Consider the following 12,075-nt stretch of genomic DNA (forward strand, 5'->3'; position numbering starts at 1 on the left):
AGTGGCTTGAACTTGTGAATGGTCGGGTAACCTTTGTTCGATAGCAAACTTAACTTCCCAGTAGGAACTTTGCTACCGAGCAAAAGATTATCTAACCGTCCAAGTGGTTCCTCGCTTGTGTGCCTTGTCATTGAAAGGTCTTCCTATTGCTGTTGGAACTTCCTTCGTAGTATGCTTTCCGTTTCTCAATTGCGATAAAAACTGGACGAAGGGAAAAAGAGTGCAGCACATACTTTCAGTATATGTGATGTTCATTAGCAATAGTATCTCTTGAGATGTGCCACGTTCCAATTGCTTGGAAACTTTTTTCCGTCTTGACTCTCTAACTCGTATGATTCTTTCCCGGTGACAACTGATTTTTGGTAGGATCCTTCCCATGTCGGACCTAGCTTCCCTGCATTGAGTTCCTGGGTGTTTTGATTTAGTTTCCTTAAAACCAAGTCTCCCACTTTGAAATAATGGAAGTTGGCTCTTCGATTGTAATATCTTTCTATTATCTGGTTTTGAGTTGCCATCTTTATATGTGCCAAGTCCCTGGGTTCATCAAGCAGCTTCAAATTGACCAACATTGCTTCATTGTTTGCTTCTTCATTTGCTTGGAAGTATCTCAAGGTCAACTCCCCTATTTCCACCGGGTTCAAGGCTTCTGCTCCATATACAAGGGAAAAAGGAGTTTCTCCCATACTCGATTTAGCTGTTGTTCGGTATTCCCATAATACACCGGGCAGTTCCTCGAGCCATTTGCCTTTAGTTACTTCCAATATCTTTTTGAGATTTTGTATAATCACTTTGTTCATTGATTTCGCTTGACCATTTGCGCTTGGATGATAGGGAGAAGATGTGATCCTTTTGATCTTCAAGTCTTCAAAGAACTTTGTGACTTTTGTGCCTATAAATTGTGGCCCGTTGTCGCAGGCTATCTCCTTTGGTATCCTAAATCTGCAAATTATATTTTTCCACAAGACCACTTCACGTTCACGATCATCTGATAGGACATGCTTCAACCCACTTAGAAAATAGTCATTTAAAATCGAAAGGAACCTTACCTTACCTTACCAAGGGCTGACGACAGTGGTCGGACGATATTCATTCCCCATTTCATGAACAACCATGGAGAAAAAACTGAGTGCAGTGGTTCTGCTGGTTGATGTACCAACGGGGCGTAGTATTGACACTTATCGCATTTTTGAACAAAATCTTTGGCGTAGTATTGACACCTGGGATATTTTTGGATCTTTAGGAAACATTTCGTGCTTGAGGTAATCAATGATCTCATTCCTCTACTCCCAGACTAAATTAGACGCGTTTACCTCGTAGTAGCTATTTGCATCCAGAACCGAATGCATAAGCTGTATGACCGTACCTGAGTCCGATCCCTTCATCTCCGTTGATGAGCTAAGGCTACCCAATACGTCCGCTTTTGCATTTTCTTCCCTCGGGATATGCATGATTGACCACTCCCGGAACCGAGCAAGCAGAGCGTGAACCTTCATTACGTATTTCTGCATGCTTACATTTTTAGCTTCGAAGATCCCGTAGACCTAGTTACCACAAGCTAGGAGTCGCACTTGATTTTTATGACCTCGAAATCTAGTCCCCGGGCCAATTAGAGACATGCAATCAAAGCTTCATACTCCGCTTTATTGTTAGTCAGTGAAACCGTTCTTATGGCCTGCCTTAGGGTTTATGAAGGACATTCCGTAGGGGAAAGGTGGTCACCACAACAATCGGTGATATTGAAAATAAAGCTTTAATTTCCAAGCGGCGACTATGAGGGATAAGACCAGCTTTTCCAAATGTGGGTAGCGAATTTTTGCTCCCGTTAAAATTCTACTAACATAATGAATTGGAGATTGCGTACCTTCGTCCTCACGGACTAAAACAGCGCTTACCGCTACATCCAAGACCGCTAAGTAAATTAAAACTTTTCGCCTTCCTTCGAGTTTGATAATAATGGAGGACTTGACAAATACCTTTTCAAATCCCTCAAAGCCTGTTAACATAACGAGGTCCATTCGAAGTTGTTCTTCTTCTTGAGTACGAAAAGAAATGATAGCATTTCTCTTAAGACCGGAAAATAAACATGCTCAAAGCATCCATTCTCCTCGTGAGCCTTTGAACCCTTTTTACGCTTGACAACTGGTCCGGGATGTCTTCGATGGCTTTGATTTTATCGGGGTTAACCTCAATTACCCTTTGTGATGCCAGGAATCCCAGGAACTTATCGAAGCTGACTCCGAACAAACATTTCTCGAGGTTAAGCTTCATGCTATGCTTCCTTAGGATGTCAAAAGTTTCTTGCAAGTGTTTAAGATGATCATCTGCATTCAAAGACTTAATAAGCATATCTTCTATATAAACTTCCATGGTTTTCCCTATATGTTTTTCAAATATTTTTTTTACAAGCCGCTGATAAGTGGCTCCAGCGTTCTTTAGCCCGAAGTTCATCTTAATTTGGTTATACCCGGAGTAAGCATCGAGGAAACTCATTAACTCATGCCGGCCGTTGTATCAATCATTTGATCAATATTTGGCAGTGGGAACGAGTCCTTTGGAACGCCTTATTCAAGTCCTTATAGTCTACGCACATGCAAAATTTATTATTCTTCTTTGGAACTACAACTATGTTAGCTAGCCAGTCTGGATACTTTACCTCTCAGATAGAACTGATATCAAGTAAGCGAGTTACCTCTTCTTTGATGAATTGTTTCTGGCCTAGGCAATAGGCCATTTTTTCTGTCTTACCGGAGTGATGCTGGGATCCAAGCTCGCTTGTGTACATCCACTTCCAGTGGAATACCTGTCATATCCGCATGCGACCAAGCAAAACAATCGACATTAAATTTAAGAAATTCAATAAATTTTGACCTTAGTTTGGGGTGCAGTCCTGTCCCCAAGTGGAATTTCCTTTCCAGGAACTTCTCGAATAATGCGACTTGCTCAAGCTCTTCCGCTGTGGACTTTGTTGCGTCCGTCTTTTCTGGTACCTGGAAATACCTTGGCACTTGATAAGATTTCGGTACCTCTTCCCTATAGTTGACCTTGCTTGGCTTGGGAGCAGGCATCGGTTCCTGTAATTACTTTGCCGCAGGCTCTTTCCCTTTGCTACTGGAGACAGAAATTGCATTCATCTCCCTTGCCGCCGGTTGGTTACCTCTTATTTGTTTAATTCCCTCAGGAGTTGGGAATTTCAGCAACTGGTGATATGTCGATGGCAAAGCTTTCATCTCGTGCAACCACGGTCTTCCCAGGATAATGTTGTAGACCATATCACCATCTACTACCTCGAAAAGGGTCGGATTTATCACCACTTCAGCATTCGTGGGCAATAAGATCTCTTCTCGGGTTGTCACGCTTGCTAGGTTGAACCCGACGAGGAGTTTTGTGGCCGGAATGATGCTTCCGATAAGTTTGGCTTTCTCCAATACCCTCCATTGTATGATAGTGGCCGAACTCCCTGGATCCACTAGAATACGTTTAATTGTAAAATCTAATACATTTTGTTGTGCGGTAGCAACAGTCTATCCGCGTCCGTCCCGAATTCAACTATCTCCTGCCTTCGGCTCCATGTGTCGCTTCCTCATGCGATCATTTAATGTAAACATATTTTACCCTATACAGTTGACCCCAATTTAATTAAGTTATAAATTAGTTTGTATCATGAAAATTTAAGACCTTGTAAATGTTTTAATTATATAATCTTTTTCCAGAAAAAATTCTATGAACTCCTTTATAGGATTAATTTTAGTCTCAGAGTTCTAGGACTTGCAAAATAAACGGCCGTAAAGTCCACAGTGTGTCTCTATTTATTCTGGGATATTTGAACAAATAGGATGATTTGAGATCGTGTTTATATTTTGTCTCCGTTTTAAAAAGTTCTGCAAATATAGCTTTGGCGCTGCATAACCGGAAGAATGAAAAATTACGCTTGTTCAATTGTTCACAAATTTTGTAGGATGGACAAATCTTGCATGTATTGTCCAATTGTTCACAAGTTTTGACGGGCAATCATAACTTAGTACAATCTTCATTGTACCTATCTTTTTAAATTGTTCACAAGTTTTGATGGATGATCAAATTTGCGTGACTGTTCAAAGTTAGCAAAGACAAGAAGGTCGCAACCACTATCAAAATTAAAACAACTATGAACGTGAATATAGATGCAACCATTGTCCCAATAAGAAGATTCAGTCTCAGCACCCAAAACACAGTTAATATTTAATCGAGTTGCTTTATCTGTCTTTCGGAGAAGGAGATGATCCATAATATATAATGCATTGTCTGGATTTAGAAGGTGAGACAAGAAGAAAGAGGAGGAGAAGAAGAGCGTGTAGATGAGAGCGATAGTACGCGGCTAGGTCTATAGTTATGCAGTTTTTCAAAATATAAAAGAACGACTTAACATGCGCTTAAAATTTCTCAAAAGACTAGTAAATCTACTGTATCAGAAGACTAATTCACCTCGTTCGTTCTAATTAATAGGAAAGACTGAACATAAAACATATGGTTCTGAAACATTCCCAAGTTGGCTGAAATTGCACTTGAATTCAGACAGATAAGTAATCCACCGATGGTTAGAATGGAAAAAGTGGCAGTTGCGACATTCTTCTTGGGGTTTCGATGGAGGTCTTAAGCAAGTAACACTTTCAACGGGAGCCTCATTCTACCTAGAAGAAATAGCTTCAGCGAATTGCTCGAATAGGGTCTAGCAATCGCAGGGGGCACTGCACTCCCCTTGCTCTGTCCATGGTACACAAGTTTATACTATAGCTTCTGCAACCTAGAATATCAGAACCATCTCCTGAATTATAAGAGACACAGTGCTATGTTTAAGTAAATAGAGTGGCAGTTAAGCTTATTGATCAGTTTAAGTGCAACACAGACTCATTCTCAAAAAGCATGAGGGACAGACATGAGACAATCAATTAAAGTGATAGCCTTTGTCCTGGTCAAATAACACTTGTATTGGGTACCTACTACCTCCCATTATGTACTGAGTAACTTCGTCCACCAAAGATTTGGCAGATTGAAAACATCACCTAACTTTTGCCTCTGCTGAAATTTGAACCCTCCTCTAGCATGGTTTCGTCGACACCAAGCCACATCATGGGAGGCTTATTCACTCTATATTGAGTATATGCAACTATCCATTTCGACACTTTTCAAGAAAACTAGCAAATTAAGCAACAACAAAGATCAAATTAAATAGATGTACAGACATCTCCAAGAGTAATGTGCTTCAGAGTGGTCCAATTCAGTGATAGAGAAATGAATTCTTTAGCAAAATAAGTGCTGAATTCAGAAATGCCATCTTAAGACATTCCAATCTCAATAGAAACCCCATATCAACTCTGTTACGGGACTTGCTATAACTCTCGGAAAGAAATTATTTTTCCTACATATATAAATAAAGTTCCGAACTTGCTCCCCGTTCTCAAAATCTGAAACACTGCTAAAGAATGAAACAGAGAGCACAAAGGCCATCCATAATATTCGGACACGAATTGGACTATCTCAGGAAGTTGTTGTTAATAAAGGTACAATCAAAAGTCCAGACATCAATTCAGTAGAAAATGCTGTCACCATCACGACAGGCTGAAGAGACTTACAGATTCAAAAGACAACGCTGAGCAGTAATAAACATTCTTTTCTTATCAAACCATTGAAGAATATGAGCTAAACCTCAGTTTCGTGAGTTGAGCAATTCTGACAAAACAATTGGCAATTAAATACGAAGCAAAAAGTTGTTTCATTCAGTACTTGCCGCACTAGAGGGATCTAGACACACTTCAAAGTTCAAGAGTATGTCGTGAGCATCTTACATCAAGAATAAAATGTAGGAATATACTGAAACATCTCAAGAAAGAAGCATAGCTTAGAAGTCTAACTTTTTCCTTAGATTGTAACTCATAATACTACTAAACTCAATGTGAAGGTCTAGCAACTAACATTTCAAATAGTGAGCAACAGTGGTAACTTGGGAAAAGATTGACACTAGTTGTACCCATGAAGACATAAAAGTACAGTTAATCTAATGCCAAGCATAAAGCAAATACCACTTAAGTACTACTAACATAATTAAAATGAAAAAGCTAGCAAGAGAAATGATTTTAATATAAACACTACAAATGACTTTTCTATATATAATCCATTAGATTTTATTTCAATTAACTTATTGAAGGAAATAGTATCCTCTTATCATCTGATCATTAGGACATAGGCCTACTTCAGTATAAAATATGTTTTACAGATAAACATTACTCTTATTTCTTAACCTTTCGATTCTTTTTCGGTCCAGGCACTTCCATTGTACCTACAGAGCATCCGCATCTACCTCGAAATATAAGAACAGCTCTTCCATTAGGAGGTGCCATCCTTTTAAGCTCAGCTTCCAGTTCTCTATGATGATCGCGAGGTAACTCGAATAATCCCTTCTTATTGACTCCATCTTTTGCTGAATTCTTAACACAATCTTCTGTCTCTAATTGTATATCAAATTCAGCAGCTTTCTTAAGCCCACGACAACCTGGTTTCCCACATCTCCTGCCTGTACATGCTGTAACTGCCAAAAGAGCTATTCCAGCAAATAAAATACTAAGTCCTAAACAGATGTATACCACTGGAGCTTCTAAAATTTCCTCTTTCACCTCAGAGCTGATTATTCTGAGAATTTCAGGTATTTTATTCACCAAAAGATTAACAGAAGGATACAGCAAAACCCCACAGGCACCAATCACAGCAATCAAAATCATTACATCAATCAAAGCAGAACGAGATTTTTCACAAGCAGGGATACTTAATTGATTCTTGGAATTTGAAATGTACTTTTTCTTTTGAATTTGATTGATTTTCCCCAATTTCAGACTAGGGTCAGTTGAATTCTGTGATTTGGCCATGGTTTTTTCTTGGTCAAGTGGCAGTAAACAGACCATTTGAATTGAACCAAGAAACTGATAAAAATCCAATCTTTAACTTAAACCAACATCAAATTGCAATCTAAATCAACCCATCTAGAATAATTCAGTAAAAGAATTATGGGTTTGAAGGATTAATTGTAACAATTCGATCAGAGTAAAATTCAAGATTCAAATGGGGACGAAAAAGACTGGATTTTTAACAGTTCCTGAAAGGGTACGGTGCGGAGACGGCAAGGAAGATCTTTTAGGAAGTCAAATAGTTAGCCATTTTTATCAGTTTGTTTGTATCACAAAGCGTGTAAGGTTCCTTCGTATGAAAGGGTTCATGTATTCAAGAATTATACACGCTAAGATATTTCCTCTTTTTCCTATCTATTTGGGCTATGTTCAGATGGGCCAATTGGTCCCACACGTTACTTTTCTTTTCCAAAGCCCAGACTTTTCTTGATTGGATCCATCTGCACAATTTTGGAAAAGCTCTTTTTTAAGAGATTTTTACCCTCCAATATACTATTTGAAACCTTATTACCCTCCCTACTCAAGTTTCAATTTAATTACATAGTCATATACAGTTTACCAATTATATGTAAATAAGTTTTAAATGAGTATCCCTTTATATTAAGAATTGAATAAAGAATATTAATTATTTCCTTATCCTTTTATGCTTGCCCACTCTCTCTCTCCGCTTCTCTCCCTGTCTCTGTCTATGTCTCTGTCTTCGTCTCTCTACTCTCCTTCTCTGTTTTTTCCCAATTTTTCTTCATTTGATGTTCTCTGTTTTTCTATGCTTTCTTGTTGTATAGAGTTTTAATGGAATTCATCAATGGATTTCAATCGTTTTAACTTAGCAATTTTCTTTCATGTTGCACAATTGGTGTTCAAATTAAAATTGTCAATCAATAAATTTGAAGGCGTTTGACTCTCGGTCATTGACAGCCATTAAAAAACTTTGAAGTTTCGAATTCGAATTTGGATTTTCAAAAATCATTATTTGTTTGGATTAGGTGTTGTTGCTGTCACGACCCGGGATTCCCACCACCGGGACTGTAATGGCACCTAACATTACACTTGCTAGGCAAGTCAATGTTAGAGTTTTATTTACTAATTTTCTTTACGTTTCAGTGATTAAAAATACACAAGCCAAAACAAGTAGAAATAAATGCGGAAGTAAGTAAATAGTCTCTTTGTCTATATACTATTACCAATATTATTCCTATTACTACACAGAATCCGGTGTCACAATCCACGAACACACTAAGATTTGCTATAAACATTTGTCGAAAGAAGATACAATTGTTTATGAAGGGAAGTAAAAAACAATAAATGTAGGAGCATAGAAGGGGACGCCAAGGCCTGCAGACGCCAACAGGACTACCTTGGGTCTCCTAGCTGAAAATATCTGCACCCGACCTCTCGATCAGCCACTACCTGCTCTAAAATTTGCACAGAAAGTGCAGAGTGCAGTATCAGTACAACCGACCCCATGTACGGGTAAGTACCGAGCCTAACTTCGACGAGGTAGTGACGAGGCTACGGCGCGACAATTACAATATAACCTGCATACAGTGTATAATAAAAGCAGAAAGAAGGACAAGACAAAATAAAGTAGTAACTTGCAAGGAATGAATACAGAACTCAAGTGTCTTATCAGTATCCAACTATGATGTGACAACCCGGCCAGTCGTCTCATGAGTTACCGCTCTGTTTTCCCCCATTTTTGCTTCTTTATGCGTTTTTATCCGTGTTATGTGGTATCGGGTTGGCCGAATCGAATCCGGAATGATTTCGGTAAGGTTTGAGACACTTAGTCTCTTTTAAGGAAGTTTAAGTTGGAAAAGTCAACCGGATGTTGACTTGTGTTTTGGAGGGCTCGGATGTGAATTCTGATGGTTCGATTAGCTTTGAGAGGTGATTTGGGACTTAGGAGTGTGATCAGAATGGGTTTTGGAGGTTCGGAGTAGATTTAGGCTTGAATTGGCGAAGTTGATATTTTGGCAATTTTCAGTTGGTAGGCGAGATTTTGATATAGGGGTCGGAATGGAATTTTGAGAGTTACAGTAGTTCCGTTGGGTCATTTGAGATGTGTGTGCAAAATTTCAGGTCATTCGGACGTGGTTTGGTTGAGTTTTTGATCAAATGCGGAATTTGGAAGATTTTTAGAAGTTTGGCTTGCATCCGATGTGTTTTGGGGGATTTGATGTCGTTTGAGGTGTTTTGATGATTGAAACAAGTTTGAATAAGGTATTAGGATATGTTTGTGCTTTTGGTTGAGGTCCCGGGGGACTCAGGGTGATTTTAGATGGTTAACGGGAAGTTTGGATTGTTGTTGCAGCTGCTGAATTGCTGCTTCTGGTATTTTCGCACCTGCGGATTGGGGACCGCAGGTGCAGTGCCGCATATGCGAGAGAGGGGCCGCAGAAGCGGCCAGAGGTATATTGACTGGGACCATAGAAGCGGCTAGGAGAACCGCATCTGCGATGTCGCAGATGCGGGCGAGGAACCGCAGATGCGGATGGCTGGAACTTAAGTGATTTCCGCAGGAATAACTACAAATGCGGTACCGCAGAAGCGGGTAAGGGACCGCATATGCGAAAAGGTCTAGGCAGAAGTTATATATATTGTCTCCTTCGCGAAATTTTGCTAAGTTCATCATTTTTGAAGACGGGAAAGAAGCTAAGGCATATGATTTCAAGAGGAATCAAAGGACATCAGTTGGGTAAGTTCCCTAAGCTTAATTACTTGGGTTTAAGATCATTTTTTCATTTGTTTAATCATGATTTTAGTGGATATTAAGGTAGAAAAATTGGGGATTACGGCTTGAGTTTAAGAGGCCTTTAATTCGGGATTTGAATGGCCATTTGGAGTCGGATTTGAGAACTTTTGATATGTATGAATTCGTGGGGAGATAAGGAATCTATGCATGTAAAAATGATTGAATTTCGAGATGTGGGCCAGGGGGTCGGGTTTTCATAATTTCGGAATTTGTGCTATTTATTGATTGTTTTCGCTTGGGTTTCGTTCCGTTAGCATATTTTGACGTCCTCGTTCTGATTTTGGATAGATTCGACGCGTGTGTAGGCCGATTCGAGGGGCAAAGGCATTGCGAGCTAGAGATTTAGCCGGTTCGAGGTGAGTAATGATTGCAAATAATGTTCTGAGGGTTTGAAACCCCGGATTTCCACATCGTAGTGCTATATTGAGGTGAGACACACACTTGATGACAAGCGTAGGGTCGTGCACTATTGGGGATTTATGACTTGTTCCATCCCGATTGATGATTTTACCGCGTACTTGATTGGAAAACTATTTGCTATCATCATTATTTGGGCTGAATGCCATATTTGGGCCTAGTGCCAACTATTTGAACCCTTCGGGGCTTTTTATTGATATTTTCTCATTATTTTAACTTTATACTTGGACTCAGTCATGTTATTTTCCACTGTTTTCATAATCAGTTATGTTTACTCAGTTTTAAGACTTAAATAATATTTTAAATGATGTTTGGGCTGAGAAACACTGTTTTACTATTGCCCGAGGGACTTGTGGGGATTGTTGACTGAGTAAGGCCGAGGGCCTATGTTGTGAGGAAAACACTGATACTGATTTGAGGCCGAGTGACTGAGATATGTACGCCACGAGGTGGCTTGATTTATATGAGACCGAAGGCCTAGTTTTGATGCCACGAGATGACTTGTTATTGCGCTTGGGCTGTAAGGGGCCACTCCAGGAGTCTGCACACCCCCAGTGAGTGCGGGTACCCATTGTGATGTGAGATTGAGCCCGAGGGGCTGGTATTGTTCTAAGACATTGCCCGAGGGGCGAACTTATGTTTGTTTACTTTACCTAAACTACCTGTCAATTACCTGTTTGCTTGTTGAAAGAGGATTTTACTTAACTTCTCACTGGCTTACTGTTTTTTTAAATGATTTTACTGTTTCATTATATAATGCCTTGTGCTTTACGCGTTTCCTTATTTTCAGTCGTTATTTACATTTGTTACTAGTCTTCATTGATGATATTCTGGTGTATTCGCGTAGTCAGGAGGAGCACACAGAGCATTTGAGAGTTGTGTTACAGAGATTGAGGGAGAAGAAGCTTTATGCAAAATTCTTCAAGTGTGAGTTTTGACTCAGTTTAGTGGCTTTCCTGGGGCACTTGGCGTCCAGCGAGGGTATTCAGGTTGATCCAAAGAAGATAGAGGCGGTTCAGAATTGGCCCAGACCATTATCAGCCACAGAGATTCGCAACTTTCTTGGTTTGCAGGCTATTATCTACGGTTTGTTCAGGGATTCTCATCTATCACATCGCCTTTGACCAAGTTGACTCAGAAGGGTGCTTCTTTTGTATGGTCGGACGAGTGTGAGGAGAGCTTTCAGAAGCTCAAGATAACTTTGACCATAACTCCAGTACTGGTTTTGCCATCAGCCTCATGTTCATATACCGTGTATTGTGATGCTTCGAGAGTTGGGATTGTTTGTGTATTGATGTAGGAGGGTAGAGTTATTGCTTATGCTTCTTGTCAGTTGAAGCCCCATGAGAAGAACTACCTCGTTCATGATTTGGAATTGGCTGTCATAGTTCACGTATTAAAGATTTGGAGGCATTACTTGTATGGCGTATCTTGTGAGGTGTTCACTGATCATCCTAATCTTCAGCATTTGTTCAAGCAAAAGGATCTTAATTTGAGGCAACAGAGATGGTTGAAGTTGCTTAAGGATTATGATATCACTATATTGTACCATCCGGGAAAGGCCAATGTAGTGGCCGATGCTTTGAGCCGAAAGGTAGTGAGTATGGGGAGTTTGACATATATTCCAGCTGGGGAGAGACCTCTTGCAGTGGATGTTCAGGCCTTGGCCAATCGGTTCGTGAGGTTAGATATTTCTGAGCCCAGTCGGGTATTGACTTGTGTGGTTTCTCGGTCTTCCTTATATGATCGCATCAGAGAGTGCCAGTATGATGATCCACATTTGCTTGTCCTCAGGGACAGAGTTCAGCATGATGATGCCAGAGATGTGACCATTGGTGATGATGGAGTGTGGAGGATGCAGGGCCGGTTTTGTGTGCCCAATGTGGATGGGTTTCGGGAGTTGATTCTGGAGGAGGCCCATAGCTCGTGGTATTCTATTCATCCAGGTGCCGCGAAGATGTATCAGGA

The 12,075-nt window shown here is 40.1% G+C and overlaps 2 protein-coding genes across 2 annotated transcripts; both read right to left on the reverse strand.

Annotated features, from left to right (window-relative positions):
- Positions 1–254: 254 nt before the first annotated feature.
- Positions 255–2,367, reverse strand: LOC138885571 (uncharacterized). The gene is made up of 2 exons (XM_070166532.1): positions 2,084–2,367; positions 255–939 (listed from the first exon to the last, which is right to left on the reverse strand). The coding sequence occupies exons 1-2, from the start codon at positions 2,365–2,367 to the stop codon at positions 255–257; spliced, it is 969 nt and encodes a 322-aa protein (XP_070022633.1).
- A 3,741-nt stretch (positions 2,368–6,108) lies between these two features.
- LOC104234417 (uncharacterized protein At5g19025-like) lies at positions 6,109–7,256 on the reverse strand. Its single transcript, XM_009787982.2, has one exon. It carries the CDS (start codon positions 6,930–6,932, stop codon positions 6,264–6,266), a length of 669 nt encoding a protein of 222 aa, XP_009786284.1. The 5' UTR covers positions 6,933–7,256; the 3' UTR covers positions 6,109–6,263.
- Between the last annotated feature and the right edge of the window lie 4,819 nt (positions 7,257–12,075).

Source organism: Nicotiana sylvestris, chromosome 2 (assembly GCF_000393655.2).
Source record: "Nicotiana sylvestris chromosome 2, ASM39365v2, whole genome shotgun sequence".
Lineage (NCBI taxonomy): Eukaryota > Viridiplantae > Streptophyta > Magnoliopsida > Solanales > Solanaceae > Nicotiana > Nicotiana sylvestris.

Coding starts and splice junctions, on each gene's coding strand:
- LOC138885571 (XM_070166532.1), bottom strand. CDS start 2,367: ATGGAAGTTTATATAGAAGATATGCTTATTAAGTCTTTGAATGCAGAT. Junction 940..2,083: donor AGAATGGATGCTTTGAGCAT/GTTTATTTTCCG, acceptor TATAATTTGCAG/ATTTAGGATACCAAAGGAGA.
- LOC104234417 (XM_009787982.2), bottom strand. CDS start 6,932: ATGGTCTGTTTACTGCCACTTGACCAAGAAAAAACCATGGCCAAATCA.